This window comes from Corvus kubaryi, unplaced genomic scaffold, assembly GCF_017639235.1.
Source record: "Corvus kubaryi isolate FWS band 111438036 unplaced genomic scaffold, C.kubaryi_AGA036_p1.0 37367, whole genome shotgun sequence".
NCBI lineage: Eukaryota > Metazoa > Chordata > Aves > Passeriformes > Corvidae > Corvus > Corvus kubaryi.
This window is the reverse complement of record NW_024581119.1, coordinates 3,647,951-3,668,027: the sequence shown is the minus strand read 5'-3', so window position 1 is coordinate 3,668,027 and position 20,077 is coordinate 3,647,951. Positions and strand designations below refer to the sequence as shown.

Here is a 20,077-nt window from a genome sequence, read left to right as displayed (position 1 = left end):
TCCAGAGCAGAGGTTTAACCACTCCTTCCCAAGGACATTTCCATCAAAGCAAGGTCTGCACCGCTCAGCTTGCTCCCTCATTTTCCCCCCTCCGCTCAATCCATTCCTTCTTTCCATCTCCAGACAGACAACCCAGCCCCGGGCTGGAGCAGAGCAGAAATCATTACAGGCAGCATCTCCCTCTCTCCTCTCTATCAGCAGTCTCCATCAGGGCAAATTAAGGCAAGGAAAGAATGAGAGAGCAAGAGGAAAGGCTGAAGAATGCCAGCCCAAGCCTGGGAAGCGAAGGCGTCACCCCCTCCACATTTCCAAGGATGATTCTTCAGAAGAAATGACAATAGCAGAGCCCAAAGCAAACCCCAGCCTTGCTGCAGCTACATTTCTCCCTCCCCTGCCCCAGGGGAAAGGCACAGGGCTGAGCCTGGCTCTGCTGCAGGAAGGTGGGATGCACCCACCGGCTTTGGGTGCTGGGTAACACAGGAGCTGCGGGAGCAAAGCCCCAGGGGCTCAGCCCCAGTGCCAGAATCTCCCAGGGGCTGGTCATGATCTCAGCTGGGATTTAACCACCGCCAGGGAGCCACAGAGCAAGGAGAGAACGTTTCTGCTTAGTCACAGCTCTTCCAGGACACACTCTCTAAAGGTTGCATTTTCCATCCTCTCCCTGGCTGTTAAGCCTCGTAAACAGTTTATCTTGAAATTAGATGCCAGAGGCACAGCTACGTGAATGCAAAGCGTCTCCCGTGTACCACAAGCAGAGTAAAACCTGCTGGGGCAGACGGAGGCAGTGGCCAGCACAGAAGGGAGAGGAAACACGGGAACTGCATGATCCCACCATCACCACCACCTATCTCTCCAAGGAACCCCCCAAGGGAGCTCAGCCCTGTAAGGCCCACGGGCGCAGAGCCACCCTCTCCCCACCCTCCTCCCCCCCCGGCTGCTCGAAGCTCGGGTCGGCTAGGAAGGAAAAGAAGCAGAGAGCAAAGCATGCCAGGATGACTCACAGAGGGCCGTACCAAACTGAGAAAGTCTGCTCATATCCACCGTCGTAGCCGGGCTCCCAGGAGACGTTGGCTGAGGTCATGGCGGCCACGACGTGCACGCTGGTCGGGGCGTGAGGGCTTGTCCCTGCGGAGAGGGGACAGCTTAGAGGGGAGCAGGACCAGGGCTGGGAGGGGTCTTCTCCCAAGCCATGGCCCAAGGGGACTCCTCTTGCACCAAGCCAAGGCCACTGGAATTTCTGCTGGAAATGGCAGCAGGACAGAATAACAGCGCAGAGAAAGGCAATTCCACCAGGAAATAACATTTGAAGGAGACATTGCTCTTAGAACCGTAGAGTGCTTTGGCTTGGAAGGAACTTCCAAGGGACATCTACTCAAACCCTCCAGCCATGGCCACCTTCCACTATCCCAGGCTGCTCCAAGCCCTGTCCAACGTGACTTTGAACACTTCCAGGGATGGGGCAGCCACAGCTTCTGTGCCAGGGCTTCACCACCCTCACAGGGAATAATTTCTTCCCAATATCCCAAACTGTCTCTCAGGTTAAAGCCATTCCCCCTCGTCCTGTCACCACAGTCCTCCTTCTGGGGAGCATCCCCATCTCCTGCCTTGCCTGGGGGGCTCTCCCCAGGCCCCTTCCCCCCCCGCCCGTACCTACGACGGTCAGGTGGGTGCTGGCAGTAATGCTTGCGACGATGTTGGTGGCGACGCACTCCCACTCGCCGTGGTCGTCCTTGCCGAGGGAGCGGATCTGCAGGGTCCCGCCGGGCAGCGTGTTGTGCTTGCTCCTGCTGGGCTTCCCTACCTTGGGCAAGGAGCGGGGTGGGGAGCCGGGCAAAGAGAGAAAAAACACAACTCAGCAGCGGGTTGTGGGGCAGGGCGAGGCGGCGACGGGGTCACTAAGCTACCTGCGCGGCCCAGGGGACACCGCCGGCCACCGGCAGGGGATCTGGTCTCTCCGGTCGTGGCAAGGCAGACGGTTCCCCCGTTTCCGAGAGGACCTGGGGGGCAACGCGAGAGGCATGCGTCAGGAGGCTGCTGCTCAGCACTCACACACAAGCGGGAAACCCCACGGCACTCGCACGGACACCGAGCCCCACGCCAGGGCTCAACCTCCGGCATCCAAAGCTGAAACCGCTGCGGGGAGGGGCACTGGCCAACCCAGCAAACCCCCTCCCGGGATGGGGAAGGCATGGGCTGCCCCAGGAGATGCCCAAACTGCCCCTCAGCCTCAGTCAGCGGCAGACGAGAGGCAGGATCTTTCACGTCACAGGTCTGGGCAGCAACCCCCATGGGGATGTGGGAGGATGGCGTACATGGAGGTGCCTGGAATCTCTCAAGCTGAGCGGAAAGACGGATCTTGTAACAACTCATCTATGCCCATCAGCCAAAGTTATGCAAATCCCACGTTGTCCCGAGTCCTCTTCAGCTGTTCTTCATGTGGGGGACTCTGCTGATCGACACCAGGACCCACAGGTCGATGCCAAGCAGGAGGAGCAGAGGAGCCCACGGACACATGGGGTTACCAGTGCTAAGCCCAGGAGTCCTTCAAGAGACTGGTCAGCACTGGTGGGCTGGTGGGGAGGGAGGGAGTTGGCTTCTGCCACTGGGAAACTGAGCCCAGCCCAAGCCAGCCCCAACTGGAGTTGGAGGGGATAAGCCCAGAGCCACAATGTGAAGAGAACCACCAGAAGGCACAAGCGGGATTGGAAAGAAACCTGAGACTGGTGAGGGCATGGAAAGAAAAATAAGATGGAGAAAAAGACTAAACAGCCAACAAGCTTTAGGCAGGTCACTTGCAATGTGTGCAAATCATGGTCCTCCTTGTGCTGCTAAAAGGGACCAGAGATCCAGCAGTTCAAGCCACAAGGATTGGGGATGGTCCCACTGGGTGACACAGGGACCCAGCTCACTCTCAAGAGCCCTAAGAAGGGCATGGAAGGCTTGGAAGGAAGTTCCTGACAGCAGGACAAAGAGCCCAGGAGCTCTCCTGTACAGTGGCTTTCCTATGGGAGCAGTAAAGGTGGGAAACAAGGGGAAGGAGGACTGGAAAGCCCTCGTTGCTCCCAGGCTGTGCTACCACACCCTGCTCTATGAAAAGGGACATCTTGAAATCCTTATATCCAGTTCAGGATCATAAAAACAGCTTCTTCCCAGGGTCTCTGAAGTCACGGGGCAGTAGAGCAGGTGCTGACTGGTCCAGAGCCAAGAGACCCCTGGATGTGCAGTGGTGACACATCCCCTCCCTCCACGGGAGGTGTGTGCTGCGAGAATCCCATTGCCACGACTGCCACGTCCTGCTGGTGACCACCTGGGAGCCAGGCAAGGAGGAGGGTGTCCTGTGGGCAGTGCTGGCGAGGCAGAGGAGGGGGCTGGGACAGGGGCAGTGTTTCAGCTTTGCGGATGCTGCCGTGTCGGTTTCCCAGCATTACTTGGTGGCCACAAGCCGGGCTTCCCCCACCCACCTGCGGGACAGGACGGCAGTGGCTCAGCCCAAAGCGAAGCAGCTGTACCTGCAGTTTGTTCTTACCGGGACAGAGTGTGGCTTCTCTGTCTGCAATATTCACCAAAAGCCAAAGGCACTGCAGATTTGTCTGGCAGGCCGGGTACCTTTCTCCAGGCGATGATGGGAAAGGGGTCTCCGGCAGCAGCACAAGGAATCAACAGCTCCCTCCCTGCCTCCTGTCTGTACTCCCAGCCTGGTAGCACCGTGAAATAGGGGGGGTCCTGCAGCCAAGGGGAAAAACAAGGAGTCAGCCCACCCAAACTCCCATCACCAAAACCAAGCCTTTTCCAAACCAACCCAATCCCCATTCTGGGTAAGCTTGAGGCGTTGCAAGGAAAATTGTGTGGCGAATGTGTGCTAAGGAGCCTCCATGGCACACCGAATTACACACAGGGAGGGAGATTCTCTCCACAGAGCCACTTCACTAGAGCACAGAATCATGGAAGCCCAGAATGGTTTGGGTTGGAAAGGACTTTAAAGCTCATCCCATTCCAACCCTGCCATGGGCAGGGACACCTCTCACTATCCCAGGCTGCTCCAAGCCCCGTCCAACCTGGCCTTGGACACTTCCAGGGATGGGGCAGCCACAGCTTCTCTGGGCAACCTGTGCCAGGGCCTCCCCACCCTCACAGGGAAGAATTTCCTCCTAATATCTAACCTAAATTTCCCCTCTTACAGTTTGAACCCCTTACTCCTTGTCCTGTCACTACAGTTCCTGATGAAGAATCCTTCTCCAGCTTCCTTGCAGGCCCCTTCAGGCACTGGAAGGCTGCTGTGAGATCTCCAAACAACTTCTCTTCTCCAGGCTGAGCAGCATCTTGCTTTTTACCTCCTCGAAACAGGAAGAAACCCACCCACATCACATCAGCCATCAACCTGATTTCCTCGCCCCGGCAGCCGCCCCGGCGGATGTGTGTGTCTGGTACACAAAGCATTATCGTGTGAACCTCGGCGAGACACCATGAATCACCACGGCTCCCTCCCAGGCACAGGACTCCGTGTTCAGGGAGGGAAGAGGCAGCAGCTCCCACCCCAGCAGCACGGGGAACCGCACTGGGAGCCCAGCGCGCCCCGGGCGCCGCACGCAGCCGGAGCACGTGGAGCTCGAATCATCCATTTATTAAAATCCTCCTGAACCCAAGCCCGGGCTGGCAGGGCTAAGTGTTTTGTTGGCAAAGGGGACATTCCAGGGAGATGTTTCCTCAAACTACCCCAGTCCAGTGTGAAAACCCGTGCTGCTGCTCGGGCGGGATACTTCCAGCTACGCCAGACAGGGTGCCCTGGGGGTTTGCCTGTGCTGGTGGGAAGCACATCTCCAACCACAGCACAGACACACCTCACCCCTCGAGCCTCTGCTGTTCCCCACACAGCCCCGGGAGCTGCTTCTGGCACAGGAGGACACTGCTCCCGGCAAACCCACAGGACTTCGGCAGGAGAGTTACCTTCAGTACCAGTCGGGCAGGGGGAGACTGGCCCATCGTACCCAGGGCGTTATAAGGCACACAGGTGTAAGTGCCGAGAGCATCTTCAGTGGCCTCCTCGATCCGGATCGACCCGTCTTCCAGCAGGTTCCAGCCGGCGTACTGCACAGGGAGAACCAGGGAGCTGACTTACCCCACAGCCACCACAGCTCCTTATTTCCCCTTCAGCCAAGCCCCCCACCCACACCCAGGGCGGCTGTCACATCCCCGGGAGATGCCCAATCCCACTCCCAATATCCAAAGCATCTCCTCAACAGAGAGAGGAAACTTGGACGACATCAGCCCATTCAAACACAGCCAGGCTCCTTCATGTAGCCCAAAAGATTTTAGATCAGAATCTAACGCTAAATAAAACTTGTTCTGGAGTGGACAAGACAACTCCACCTGGAGGGCTGAGGGCACCAAGGGCTGGGAGGCCACAGCAGCAACAGCTTTAAATGGAATTAAAACTTCAAATCATTAATATTTAAGAAAAAAATTTAAAATATTGAGCGTTTTCTTTAAATATTTAATGGCTAATATCCTTGCTCAGACTATCAAACCACGGTTAGGGGAAGATGTAGATTTGTTAAAAGGGTCTTTTAGCCACCAGTTGCCATTGCAAAAATAAACCAGGGCCATCAGGAGGTGACTTTAGGGGGAAGCAGGGGCCAGGTCTGAGAGACCCAGAGCGTCCACAAGCACCATGGGCTTCACACAAGAACTGGAATTAACTCTGCCCACAGCTGATAAGGAAAAGCAGTATCACGGGTTCCTCCTGTCTGCACAGACAGGGACCCACAGGGTGCCTGGTGGTGCTCACTGCTGTTTGCTGAGGACGTGAGGGTCCGAACCCCTCTGTGCCCCCACCTCCCCTCCCCGGGGCCTTCGTTACCTTCTCGATTCGCAGGGGACGCCCGTCCTTGTTCCACTTGACCAGCGTGACCGGGGGCTCCGCCTCGACCGGGCAGCGGATGTACCCGTGGATCCCGATGGGAACGTAGATGATGGGGGGCATGTTCACCACGCGGGCAGGATCTGGGAGGGCAGCAGCACCACGTTAGCATGGGGAGAGAGCCCACCAGCCTGGCTTCAGAGGATCTACCTCACTTTTGTAATGAATTCCAACCCCAGCACCACCCTGGCTCCCACAGGCTGTTATCCCAGGCTTGCTACACACAAATCCACTGGAATACCTGGCATTGTTGGGAGGCTTTGCTCATGTCCAGGGCGTTCCTACCTGGGGCTCACTAAAGACTGCATTTAAGAAGAAATGTGAGATATGCTTGCCCCCAGTTCCACACCAGCTTGCATCCCGCTTAAGCCTGCACCGCTCCACCACAGCGCGACACACGCCACGTGTGATGCACACCCAGCCCAGCCTGGTTTTACACACCAGCAATCAAAGCTCTTTCAACTGCCACACCTTAAAACACACCCAGATGGGAAAAGGGATCCATGTCCAGTCTGCCAGGAGTCCTTTACCTCCCGTATCTGCCTGTACTCATGCCTCATTGAGGCTGGGTCATGCTGAGCATCAGCCACCTCACCCTTTCCAAGATGCAAAAACCTTAAAATACGTATCTAACCCCCCCGCTCCACGCTGCACCACCCACGCAGAGAGGTGTCTCGCAATCCTCCAGTCTAGAATGTGTCATTAACAGCACTTCTAAGAGCTTTTTAATTAAGTGCGAGTGGGTTGAAGAGAATCTAGACTTTCTTTAATAAGAAGCTTTTTAAAAAAATGTTATTTTTAATAAGAAGAGTATTTCTACAATCTTGTCTAGACACCGGTAGCACGAGGTTATGGGAAAATCCTGATGGGGCTTACGCTGCATTAAGGGATAAATGAGGGGGTTTTGGGGTGCAGCATCCCCGTGCTGCTGATGCAAATTGGGGGGTAAACATTAAGGTGCTTAATAGGAAGGGATGGAAGATGTGGGGGTGTCCTCTCCTTATTGCTTTCTTGGGGCAAAACCAGCAGAGTTTGGGAGCTCTCCCAGCATGTCACCCCAACCACTCCCCCAAACCGCACGTCCCCGGCAGTGGCACCATAACCCAGATTGCCCAGTGCCACATATGGAGCAGGCTTTACCCCCCTCTGCTTAACTCCACCTCTTAGGAAATGTAATCAAGGACTCCAGCAGCGCGGGAGAGGGTAATGGGATCGAGCCTTTCACTACTAGGTCACTGGCCAGGGGCCAGCCCAGCCCACTAATGACCCAGAGCTGTGTCCCCACCCGCTTCAGAGGGTGGGAAGCTCCCTCCGGAGGCATCAGCCCCGGTGTGAATGAGGTTTGCTCAGGAGGAAAAGGGTTTGTGGCACCAAAAGCAAGCACCCTTCCTTGCGCCGAGGCCTGGCTGAGCGGCAGATTGTCCGAGCGCTGTTTTCCCTGCCATTAGAGCTATTTTTAACAGCTATCAGCCCTGACAAGCAGCCCTGGATTAGCAGCAGGGCAGATTTAATGGCCTGAGGCCACAGGCTTTCCCAAGAGCCACCCAGCCGGGCACAACCAAGCCCCAAATCATGCCTGTGCCCGGGCACAGCATCACTTGCACCGTCCCCCTGCCCGCTCTGCCTCTCCATCCATCCCCACAGGGACCTCCCAGCCCTTCTCCCAGCAGCTCCCCACTAACCAGCACCGGGTCCAAAGGCAGCAGCAGCTCTAAGGCAGCCTTGGAAAACCCACGTTGAGAGCCCACTTTGCTCAGGCCTGTCTTTCTTTATGAAATAAAAGCGCCGCAGTCTTTCCAAGCAGAGCAATATTGCAATTGGAGCGGCGGCAATTGAGGCCATTACTGTGGAATGCCACAGGATGCCGGTGGCACACTACCCATTACCGCCCGGGGATTCCGGGAGAACGAGCGTGGGAAGCAACGCTCCTGCTACAGCCCTTTCTCCTCCGCCTGTTTAGATCGCTTACCGCCTGAAAAATGTGACACACTGGGCTCCGGAGCTCGTGGAACGGCCGCGCCACAGGAATGAGCCCCCACAATGAACAGCAAAAAATACACATTGGCACCAAAAGCCCTGACCCGGTGCCTCCCAGCAGGGTGAGGACAGAGAGTGAGCAGCCATGGGATGATGCTCACCTCACTAAAAAACCCTTGTGGCAAAGGTGGACACCGGTCCCAGCTGAGCAGTGTCACTCAGGATGCTCAGACCATTTGCTTTCTTGTCTCCCACACCCATGTGGGATGCTCTCAAGCTTTTGTGCCGAGGACGATTCTGTGTTCATCCAAAGGCTGCTGTCACATCAGCCTGATTCTCCCAGTGTCGTACCAGGACACCAGAGCCTCTGGGGCTGCCTGGGAGCCAGGTGTTATCAGTCCCAGCCCCATCCCTGCACTCACACTGCACTGTCAGGTAGGCAGAGGCTGATGGCGAGCGGCCCAGGCTGTTGCTGGGGATACAGGTGTATTTTCCAGCATCCTCTGGCTTGACACGGAAAATAATCAGCGTCCCGTCGATCAGGATCCGCACCCTCAGCTTCAAGTCGCTGCGAGAGAAGAGGAGAGGAGGATCATGAGGAGTCCCAGGGGCAATTCCCAACACAATCCCAGCTCCCAGCACAACCCAGGAGCAGCAGCAGGAGGAGGACACGCTGCCCTGCCAGCTATAAACTCACTTCTTGAAGTAGACGTTCTCCTCCTCCCAGTACCACAGGTAGGTGAGGTTCCCGGGATACGCCTCGGCCTGGCAGGTGAACAGCGCATCCTGGGAGATGTTGACTGTGATGTTCTCCGGAGGGGAAACGATAAAGGGAGGTCCTGGAGGGGGGAAGAGGAAAGTGTCACTCCCACCACTAGCAGTGTCCCCACAAAGGTTGCTCAGGCTCAGCTCCATCACAGCGTTTTGTCTGGGGGCTGCTGGAGGGCTCTGGGGCAGGGCTGGCCCCACTCCTCTGAGAACCACAGTGAGTCTGATATTCCCAGCCCTTGCCCTAATCTCTGGTCTGATTGAAAACCATAGTGAGCCCGATATTCCCAGCCCTTTCCCTAATCTCTACAGTTTTGAGGAGGGGATCCACACCCGCAGTGCTTCTCCCAGGGCACACAAGGACACGCCTCCCTTCATCCCCAGCATTTCACCAGGAAAAATCCAGGGGGAACGCAGCAAACTGCCAGGAGCCAGCAGCGCGCCACTGCCACAAAAGCAGAGCAGAGGACACCCCGTGCTCCTCTCTCCGCCGGTAGCTGTTGACCTAATTAAAGATTTATTTAATAAGAGAGGGAGCAAGGAGCGGGAGGCCTGTCATGCATCACCGCTGTCTGACGAGGCGCTTCATGACAGCCTCAATCTTTTCCCCGCTTCCCAAACAAAACCAAGCTGCCATCAGGGCCTGGCTGCTCATCAGCACGGCCACCGCCATGTGCCAATTACGCAGATTCCTCCATCCTACAAACTGGATGCAGGGCCACGGGGCAGCCAGCACCATGCCAGGCACAGAGGCCTTGGGGGTCACTCCGGGGTGGCACCACAGCCCTGTGGCCCATGGAGATCCCCCCATCCTGGCCTCCCGGGGGATGCTGAGGAGCTGGAAGGTCTCACCTTGGACGAGCAGGCGCGTGGTGTGCACAGCCTCGCCCTGGATGCTGTAGGCCCGGCAGGTGTAGGCACCTCTGTCCTCCCGGCTGACCGAGAGCACCGTGAGGCTCCCGTCACTCACCTGGGAACAAGGGAAGACCCTGGAGCGTGGGCAGGGACCCCCAGGGGGATGGGGGAAGACCCTCCCCGCTTCCCACAGCAGAGAGCTGCTGACGCTTTTAGGGCCGGATGAGAGACGGGTTTCCCTGCTCTGGAAGACTCGGGATATTAATAAACCAACACATGCGTTTGTGCTCGACGCCAAGGGGAAGGGAAAAAAATATCATAAAATAAATAAATAACCATCCCAGCACATTCATCTCCCAGAAGTGACTGGCAGGCAGCAGGCTCCAAACCACTCCTGCCAAGCACCCCGGCACCACTGGAGCTTCACAAGGAGCCTTGCTAGAGAATTCCCTGCCCCCCAAGGACCTGCTCCATCACTGGGCGATGAGGGGGAGACCCCAGCTTGGCCACCATCCCCCCTGTGGGGCCACCTCTCAGCTGGAAGAGGAGTGGATGGATTCCCCCTGGGGACACTGCAGAAGAATGGACAAGGGACTCTCACCCTTGGGGTAGCAGCACCCCCATGCATGGGGAGGCCTCCCTGCCAGGCTTCCCCCCCCACCTCATTCTGCCTCATCCTTCTATTTCAATTAGTAACAAATGATTCCTAATTACTCTCATTAGTGCCTGCGCTGATTCCAATGCCTGATTTACCAATTACAGCTCAGGGGGGAATCTCTGCCGGGGAGCCTCTGGGATGCAAAAAGGGTCCTGAAGGGAAGGGGAGGAGGGGAAATCCTCCCTGCTCAACCCTCCCCCTGCCCCATCCCTGCTGCATCCATCCCTGCCCGGGGGGGGACACAACCCCAGGCTGCAGCCCCCACCCCATCTCCAGGGTCTTGGCCCCTGGGCTGAGTCCGCAGGGAGCAGGTCAGGTGCAGTGTCCCAAGCACTTGGGGGGTCTCCAGCCTGCACCCAAGGGCTGGCAGCGTTACAGGCTGCTGCTCAGCAGGGATAGGGTGGGGGGCAAATGGGCATCTCACCAAGGAGAAGTGCTGAGAAAGCACGGCTGGCTGCAGGCACGGCCGAGCTGCCGCCACCGTGGCCCTGTCAATACTGTCCCCGCCAGCTCCCAGCCCAGGAGTCCCCACGGCAGCCCTCCCCCACCTACCTGGTACTTGCCATTGGCACCCAAAAGGTCTCCCTCTCTGAGCCAGGTGACGATGGGCTTGGGGTTCCCGAACGCCATGCAGGTCAGGGTGACGCTGCTGCCCTCCTTCGCCTCTACGTACTGCGGCGGGGTCTCCGTGAACGTGGGGGGAGCTGGGGGCACAGGACACCACCGTGACCCCCCGTGTCACCCGTGGCCACTGTGGGTCTGGAGCACACGGGGACAGAGGGGAGGCTGCTGCCTGCACACGGGGGACACTCCGCACATCCGCACGGCGGGGCTGGGACCACCCCAAAGGCAAACGGGGCTGCAGGGACAGGGGTGTCCCTGGGGACACCGACCACGAGGTGCCACATCGCACCCCAGCCCTGTCCCCTCTCCTCCCCACCAGCACCACGTCCTCCCCCCACCCCGATGCACATTAACTCGCTATTGTTAAAACATGGGAAAACACCGCAGTGCAGATCGAAAGGCTCCTTCCTGATGAAAGAGGCTGGCAGGATTACAGCCCGCCCCTAATTACCCGCGGTTGTTAAAGCCCACTTTAGAGGGAGACAGGTTGGCAATTTAATCTGCTTGGAGGGGGGAAAAAAAAAAAAAAGGAAAAGGAATTATATTTTGTTTCTCCCCAAATGATTTTTATTTTCCCCCTAAGAAAATTAAGCATTGTAATGCGCTGGGGGAAAGCCACAGCCCTCACCCTGAAAGCAATTCCTTGGGCTGGGAGGATTATGGTTATTATATTGTTATTAAGCCCCTGCACACCCCGTGCTGCATAAAACCCCAAAACTGGCCCACTTTGCCAAGGGGAGGGACAGGGCATCTGGGGCCATTTCCAGCCCCTCTGGCTGGTTTGCAGGATCCGTGCACGTGGTGGAGGTGAGCCAGGCACCACCATCCTCCTCCTTCCTCCTCCTCCTGCCCTCCTTCCCAAGCCCTCAGAGCTCATTAGCAGGCAGAGGGAAAGCAGGAAGCAGCAGGCAGGGCAGCAGGTAGGGATGGGGCTGGTGGCCTGCACGGCCCCCCTTGCAAAGCTCCCGCTCACTAATTGGGCTCAATTAGGTGGCTCTGCTCTGTGCCACAGCACAGCCATCCCCCCAAAGGTTAAATTAATTGCTCAAGGTCAAGGCAGGACCAGTGAGGAGCTGCCAGTGCCCACATCTCTCCAGCCACCCCACTGCAGCAGGAGAGGCACAGCCCTGCTGCTGGGCTAAAAATAAAGCTCTCTCTCCTGATGCAGAGAATGACAATTTGCTAATTAGTTTAATATACAGTCTTAATAAAATGGAAAAGTAATTTGAGTAAATCTGAATTTCAAGAAAACAAAGATTTGATTTTCTGATCTGTTTGTTGAGAGGAGATTCGTTCCCAGCCCTGGTCCTTGATGTCTTTCCTTTAAACAAGCTCCACGTAATTAAACTGAGGAATCCCTAATAAAACTTTGTCCCTTTTGAAGCCACACCCTGGCTGGAGCAGACAGCCTGGATGGCTTCAGGCTCACGTGTCTGCCATGCACAGATGCCATTGAGGCCCCGTGTCCACCAGACATCCAGCATCCACCAGAAATCCCATTTTGGCCCCGTGCAGATGCCGCAGCCCCCGCCCCGCTCACCATTGACCGTGAGGTGGACCCAGCTGCCGTTGTGGAAGGTGTCGTACTGCTGGTCCAGCATGAGCACTTTGCACTCGTACCAGCCCTGGTCCTCGGAGCGCACCTGCTCAATGCGCAGGGAGGCTTTGTCGTGCAGGCTGGCCCGGCCTGTGGGAGAGCACAGCGTTGGCACCATGTCCCCCACACCGGAGCAGCCCCCAGAGCAGTACTGCAGGGGACACCCCATCCCCACACCGGAGCAGCTCTGGAACATCGCTGCAGAGGACACCCCATCCCAAACCGGAGTACCCCCTCAGAGATCACCGCAGGGGACACCCCATCCTGACACCAGAGCAGCCCCTCAGAGATCATCGCAGGGGACACCCCATCCCAGTGTGGGCACTGTCCCAGTTTGGGGCTGGCTGAGCCTCGTGGAGTGGCTGCAGCCGGTGGTGCCAGGCCGGTGACACACTCGCCTATCTGGCGATGGCAGAGCCAAGCTGCCAGGGCCAGGCAAGGTGCCTCGAGTGACGTCTGGCCGTGGCAACACCGGCCTTCTGCTCCCAGCCAGGGGCTGCCACGGCACAGCCGGCACACAGGCGTGCCCCAAAGCTTTTCCCCGCCTGGGAGACTCCCGGAAAGCAGGGCGGCCCTGAGCTGACCCTATGCACGGCCCCAAAAACTGGGTCAGGAGCAAAGCAGCCCAAACCTCCACGCTGGTGCAGTGGCCACCAGGCTGTGGCATCACTCATTCTGGAGCTGAGTTTGGCAGGGCTCAGCTGGTACATCTTCCCTGCTGCATTTCTTAGAGAGCAATTTGGGCAGAGAGCCCTGTAAGACCCAGGGAAGGTCTCCAGGACAGCATTCCACAAGGAAAGGGATGCCACAGTGGGTCTGTCCTGCCACACCAGCCTCCTCAGGGCTGGTTTCCAGCTCACAGATCCCACCAGAGGACACCAGCCACGTGTCACATGCAGAACACTGGCGAGCAGCCACATGAGTTCTGCAGCTCCAACCTGTCACCTCCGCCCAGCACGTGGTCCTGGCTCCATCCCCACCGTCCCCCCAGCACCCCTCCCCAGGCTCACAGCTGCTCTGGGGCACAGCGGCAGCAGCAGCAGCCACCGCCACCACGCGTCACCCTGGGATTCTCTGCCTCGCTTGCTCCCGTCCCACGCAGCCCAGCTGGCTTCCTAACGCTGCTGCTTAATTAAAACCAACTGGGTGGAAAGCGAGCAACGAGAGGCAGAGCCCGCGTGGTTTCCAACGGAGGAGCGGATGGAGCGGAGCTGCGCATCCCGGGCTGTGCCGCAGCCAGGGCCTGGCACCCTCCCCTCGACCCGCTGCGCCCCCAGGACTCACCGGCATACTCTGGGTCGACATGGGGAGGGTAAAACCCAAACTTGATGAAGATGGGGATGGGGACGCCGAACTTGAACCACTCCACGACATAGGGAGGGGGCTGTCCCGTGAGCGGGTGGATCACGTCGCATCCCAGGATCACGCTCTCACCAGCGCGAGCGGTCACGAACTCGGGCTCCTCCCTCGAGCCGAGGGCACCTGCAAGGGGGCGAAGGAAGAATCTGTGGCTGATCCCACTGCTGGTCCCCAGCATTGAACCAGGACCCTGGAAGAGCCACAGCAGCAGCAATGCCTGTTCCCAACCACCCGTCTCCAACAAGGGCAGCCCCTGGGTCTGCCTTGCCCCAAAAACAACAGAGGGTCCCAAGCCCTTATAGTCAGCTCCAAGGCCGCCCTGAGCTACACGGGAGTCAGGACAGTGGCCAGCAGCACCCCAATGCTTCAGGACAGCTTCCCAACCTCTGCACCAAGGCAAGGGTAATGCCCAGTAACCCCATAAAGGTTTTGGGGACCCCTGCTCACAGCAGAGGAGCACAGAGCATGCCTAGCACTGCTCCCCACCAAGCTGCACCATCTGGGCTACCCTGTATCCCTGTGGCAGGGAAAAGGCTGCTTTTAGCTTGTGCCCCTGCATCCTCCAGCGAGCAGGACTGAGCATGCAGGGACCACTGACCACAGCTCAGCTGTGCCGGCCCACGGATCCAGCTCTCCCACCGGTGCCGGGGTGGGCTGGGCCCCCAGAGCCGCGATGCTCCAGCGAAGCCCACATGTCCTCGGGCATCCCCGAGAGCCCCAAGCCTGAAACCCGTCTGCGACCTGCGCGTCGGGTCTGTCACCCTGCTCCTCCCGGCTGGGTAATTACAGGGGACTTTGGTCTCGGCTCCGAAGCTGCTCCACCCCGGCTGTGCCGCCCTGCTCGCTGCAGCCTGGCGTCATCCTGCTCTGCCAGCAGCAGCAAAGCTGCATCCTCAGCACAGCGTTCAGAGAGGGGGAGAGAGAGGGAAACCCAGGGCTGGGGGGAAGCCAAACAGAGGGTCCCCAAAACGAGGTCTAGACCCACATCGCCCTTCCTATCGAGGAAGGGCGCCCCGTTTTCCTGGCACACGCAGCCGCTGGCTGTTCCGGGGGGGATGCTCGGGGAAGCACGTTCCCACTCCTCCGCGCTGCTCCTCGGGGCCGCCGGTGATTGGCGGCGAGTGACATCACCGCTTCCCCGCCGCGGGAGCCGAGCATCGCCGAGCATCACCGGCTATTTTTGGCTCTGGCACAAGCGCGTACCGGCGAGAGGCCCGCGATGTGCCACCCCACGGGCCCACCGGCCGAGTGTCCCCGCGGGAAGGCCAGCGGGCAGAGCTGGCCACGGCTCGCACACGGCACGCACAAGGTGTGCCGCTGCAGAGGGTCACTCCTGATGGGCACCCAAGCGTCCTCAGCCCCCAGGCCATCAGCAAACTGGGCACGGGGGGCTGCTTGAGGGGGGGGGGGGGGGGGCCCCGGGCGGGTGGCAGCAGGGTAGGTGAGGCCGGGGTGCGGAGCTGTGAGGTGCCTGCAAGGAGCAGATGCTGCATTGCACACCCACTGCAGACACCCAGCCCCGCTCTGGGGGTCCCGAAAAACTGGGGGGTCCTGCACGGCCACGGATCCGCCCGGACGCCAGCGGGGCGGGGGAATTGCTGAGCACACACGTGCAGTGTGCACGCACACCCCCACACGCGCTTTGCACCGCCTCGACAACACTCTTGCACCTTTCCATCCCTCGTTAGCGCTGCATCGCCGATGAGCTCCCATTCGCACCCTGTCAGCAGGGACGGTGTCAGCCCTCCCCTGCCACCCCGGCACTGAGCTGTGAGAACCCGTCCTGACCCCGCTGTGCCCATCCGGGAGGGTGAGGGGGGCTGCGCTGCAGGGCTGGATCCCCCTCCGTGCCCGTGGTCCTCCGGCGCCGATCGGGGACAGCAGCTGCCACGTGCTGCTCAAGAGCATCCAAGGACGCGCATCCCCGGCCGCCGTGCCCGAGCGAGCAGGGCCCCAGCACATCGTCACCCTCAAAGTGACACCCTCTACCCGCCAGCAGCAGAAGATGGAAGCGGCAGCACTCAAACCCCTTCTCAAGCCCCCCAGCGCTCCAGCTCCTAGGCTACCAAGACGGAATCTTGGTCTCCAGCACCTCACCACCAAATGGAGCCTGGAATGCTGAAGTTTGCCCAGCTGGAGCAAGCTCGCTGCCCAAGAGGCCACCCAGACACCCTGGAGATGGGCGCCAGGGAGTCACGCTACGCCAGGATCCCCTGACTGGCTGCCTGGCAGAGCAGTGGGTGACGTCCCCGGGGAGGGGAGGGGACGAGCCAGCCGCTCCGCCGGACCCACGCCTGGCCAGAGCTGCCCGGGCGCAGGAAAATAGGTCATCCCCGGCAGCTCGCAGCGCCGGTGTCTGATCGCAAGGCCGGTGGGGAATTGCACGCACGGCTGAGCATCACCTCCCCAGCGCACGGCCGACTGGCAGCCACGGCGGAGAACCGGCCCCCGGCTCTCCCCAGCTGCCACCCGCCCCGCTACCGGCCCCGTGCCCTCCTGTCCCCACTGCCAGAGCGCCAGGAAAGCAATGGGGAGATGTCTTACAAACCCTCTTTGGGTCTCCTCAACTTCCCAACCCAACCAACCTTGCGGTCCCAACCCTGACCAGGTTTTCCTTCCAAGTCCAGGCCACGAAGAAAGCGAGCAATGGAGACTGCAGCTCTCGATTCAAAGTGTTTTCTCACCCCCACATTTGTAGGGAAAAGCTTGAAAACAACCCGCAGACGCCAGAAGAAACAGAGCGCAAATAGACAGGGTATTTTTAAACCCACTTGATTTTCCCTGCCAAGTTCAGAGAGGTTTCAAGGCTGAACCTGCAGTTTGGAAAGAGGGTCAACATCAGGGAGCAGCAGCAGGGATGCGAACCCCAAATCTGCCTCGGTGCAGGAGCTCACGTGAAGCTGGGGGATGCCTCGTAAAGAAAAACAAGTAATCAACAGGCTTCGTCATCCAAGCAGATCCAGGAAAAATAAAAGCACGCTGTGTGCCAGGAGGCAAGAATACAAGATGCGGAGGTGGAGTTGAACAGCATCCCAAAGGGAGAGGAGGAAAGGCTGCCGCCACCGAGACGGTGCCACCGCGGGGCTCCCCAGGATGGTGATGCCAAGGATGGGGAGACCCTCACCTGGATCTGGGCATCCAATTCCTCCAATCCTGAGGGCAGAGGCAGAAGGTGCCACAGGACTCAGTGAAGCTGAAGGCATCAAGCATCTCTGCTGCACTCGCTGAAGCAGGACCCTTCCTGCAGGTGCTTCGTGAGAAGGACGTGGCCACAGCAGAGCGGTTTCCAAAGGAATTAACACCTGGGAAGGCTTTCCTGCCCAGCACAGTGGACACCCATGCCCAGGGGCAGAGAGGGGATCCTGTCCTGACCCACCATTGCCCCACAGCCTGCTAACAGAGGCACCACTATCCATTTCCAATGCTGCCCCCAGCCCTGGACCTCATCCCCATCCCTGTCCCCCCATGGGGATGGCTGAGGGAGCAGGCGCGAGGCTCGGAGCCTGTGGACCTCTCCTCCCTGCTGAGCTGAGATGAGATGTGCTCTGACACATCCCGCTCACATTGGTGGAGGCGGGATATGGCAGGGATCTCTGAGGACAAGGCCACCAGCGTGGCATATGGAGGCCAGCAGGGAAGGAGAGCAGGCAGCCATCACCATGAAATGAAGAGGGGGGTGACTGCAGCCCAGAGTGAGGGACAGGGACAATGTGCTGCAGGGACCCCAGCTGCCAGGGCAGGGTGTGGGGTGCTGGGAGATCGCCTGTCCCCCACCACCACAGCCCCCTAAATATCTCAGTGGGGGTTGCACCCTCCGTTACAAACCCAGTCCCTCTGCCTGTCATGGGGTACCCAGAGCTCCCCAAAAGCATCCTCCTGTCCCCTGGTGCGGGGCAGCCCCAGGGCTGGGAGCACAGCCCTCACCCCCTCCCCCAGCTGGAAAGCAGCATCTGGGCTTTCAGAGCGATTCCTGTTTTTTAAACCCGATTCTCCAGATGGATGGAGGGCGACGCGCAGGTCAAGTGACATGCCTCAAGGTCACGCGGGGCCATCGAGGAGAAGGATTAGCAGCTCTGAGGGGTGGCTTGGTGCCCCATTCACAGCAAGATGGGGACTCGGAACCCTGTTCCTGGGCACAAGGGGTGTCCTGTGGGACCACCACCACCGTCCCCAGGCAGGCAGGCAGCTGCCCTGGCATCCCAAGGGGAACGCATGCATGGGATGCTGCCCCACAGCAGCCCCACGGGGGGGTCCTTGCTCCCTGGAATGGCACAGGTGGGAATGTGCCTTGGCTGGGCAGCGGCTCAGCAAGAACGTGGGAGCACAGGCTGGTGCTCTGAGAGGCACGGAGATGGAGCAGGGAAGAAATTATTTCCCTGAGGTCACCCACTTCCACCTGGGGGTCCCCTGTGCCCTCTCCCTCTAATCACCACCAGCCCAGTGTTGAGCATCCAGTGTTGGCAGCTGCCTCGTGGGAGGCATCATCTCCCAGCAACGACCAGCAGCTACCTGTGCGCTCCCCGTGAGCTCCCTCTGTGTGCCACGGGCCGAACGAGCAGCTGTGGTGGGAACTGGAGCACCAAACCCGTCCCAGAGGAGACCTCCTGCACCTGGAGAGTGCTGCCAGGGTGCTGTGCCCTCAGCCCGACCCCACAGCGCACCAGTAACCCCGGGCAGGCTGGCATCGCCCTCCCCACAGAGCAGGGGGTACCATCCCGGTGCCTTCAGAGCCCTCCAACAAGAAACTGGGATGCAGGCAGCGCTCCGAGCTGCCCGCCAGCAGCTCCTGAATCACACTGTTCCTGGCTCAGGCAGCCCTCCCACCAACGCCAGCCTCTCCATGGAGGAGCGGGAGGAAGGGAGTTGTTTTTCCAAAGGCCAGCTGGTCGCTCCGGGCTCCCAGCTCGGGAGATTCCTACCGCAGGGAAAGGGAGAGGGAAGGATTCCTCCATCAGCACAGCACAGGCTTGGACCCATTGCTTGCCCATCTGCAGGGCTTCTCTTCCAGCATGAAGGCACGACCTCCAAGACGGAGGTCCGGAGGTGAACGGGAGCTGTTCCACCCTGCCACAGCTCCGGAGAAGAACTTGCAGGGTTTGCCCATCACCAGCAAAGCTGCATCTTCCAAGCCGAAAGGCAACGGAGTCGGCAAAGCATCACCGCAAAGACCCTCCGGCAAGCCAAGTCATCGACCGCTCACGTCCCTCCCTGCCCCGCATGCTCCCATCCAACAGGTCCAGAGGAGCAGAAAATCTCCAGGGAATGATGGAAATGGGAGCCTGGCCAGCGCCCTTGGCTCTTCCCGGTGCCAAACCATCCCCTTGCCAGAAGAGAGCGGGGCCAAAGCCGCACATGCCAAATCCAGCGGCTCCCGGTCCAGACTCCTCCACGGCCAAAGAGGCAAAACCCAACAGCTCTACGCTGGGAGCAAGCAGGGGATGCAGCGCTGGCACTGCCACACCGAGCCACTCCAACCGGCCAAGGTCAGCGCCGGGAGCATCGCCCGCCATGGTGTCCAGGGAACCTCTTCAATGGAGCCCTCACCCAGGGCTGGCAGAGCCGAATCCTCCCTCTGCAAACCCTCCTGCCGGATCCACGAGCATCCCCACTCACTGTGTGCTGCCACAGCGTCACACTTGTGGGAGAGGGAGGAAAAGCCCCTCGGTGTGACAGCACTGCTGGGAATGCCAGGAGGCCGGATCCCTCCTCTGACACCCACTCCCGGCGCGGTCACGTCCTGGCTCTCCTCCCCCATGCCATAAGAGGGGATAACGCACCCTCCTTCCCTCTCTGAGCCGATTAACGCCTGGAAAGCCCTCGGAGAGCCAGGCAAGAAGGCTTCCCAGGACCAGCACTGCTGCTTCTCAGCTCAGCAAGTACGAAGTGGTGTGGGAGGAAGGCCATGGCAAGAGGAAAAGCCCCGGTGAGGGCACTGGCACACGGTGAGCCCCAGCTCTCCTCTGAAGCCCTGTCCCCAAGCAATGAGGGGTGACAACCCCCTACGAGGACGGGACAGTGCTGGGACCAAGGGGTTGCAGCAGCTGGGGTGAGTCCCGTGGGTTCTCTGTCCCTGCGGGGGCCACGCCAGCCCGCAGCATCCCCTCCCCCGGCACCCACCCACGCATTACTCACGGCGCGCTCATTCATCACGTACACGCTGCTCCACACGCACAGCACCCCCGTGCCGGGGCTTCCCGGCACCCACTCACCCCGGCACCAGTTCCGGAGCCCCATCCAAGCGGCTCCAGGGTATTTCCAAGTTCCCAGGTGCTGAACTCGCTGCTCTGCTCCTCTCCCCGGCAGAGCATCCCTGTGCAAGCCG

The 20,077-nt window shown here is 59.5% G+C and overlaps 1 protein-coding gene across 10 annotated transcripts in view; it reads right to left on the bottom strand.

Annotated features, from left to right (window-relative positions):
- The window catches only part of IGSF9B (immunoglobulin superfamily member 9B), a 46,916-nt gene extending 27,391 nt beyond the window's left edge, over positions 1-19,525 (bottom strand). For 5 of the 10 annotated variants that reach the window (XR_006017089.1, XR_006017088.1, XR_006017090.1 and 2 more), the window contains exons 1-13: positions 16,880-19,265; positions 13,681-13,878; positions 12,340-12,486; positions 10,728-10,879; positions 9,515-9,632; positions 8,592-8,733; positions 8,317-8,462; positions 5,858-6,000; positions 4,945-5,085; positions 3,607-3,723; positions 1,905-1,997; positions 1,651-1,801; positions 1,002-1,125 (exon numbers count right to left, since the gene is read on the bottom strand). Coding sequence is in view for 7 of the 10 variants with exons in the window: in XM_042034268.1 (XP_041890202.1) it covers positions 1,002-1,125; positions 1,651-1,801; positions 1,905-1,997; positions 3,607-3,723; positions 4,945-5,085; positions 5,858-6,000; positions 8,317-8,462; positions 8,592-8,733; positions 9,515-9,632; positions 10,728-10,879; positions 12,340-12,486; positions 13,681-13,878; positions 16,880-17,171 (1,964 nt within the window). In the remaining 3 variants the exon portion in view is untranslated. Of the gene's footprint in view, positions 1-1,001; positions 1,126-1,650; positions 1,802-1,904; positions 1,998-3,606; positions 3,724-4,944; positions 5,086-5,857; positions 6,001-8,316; positions 8,463-8,591; positions 8,734-9,514; positions 9,633-10,727; positions 10,880-12,339; positions 12,487-13,680; positions 13,879-16,879; positions 19,266-19,299 lie in introns of those variants that run through there. The other 5 variants (XM_042034264.1, XM_042034262.1, XM_042034263.1 and 2 more) reach the window with 5 other exon arrangements.
- Positions 19,526-20,077: the final 552 nt, after the last annotated feature.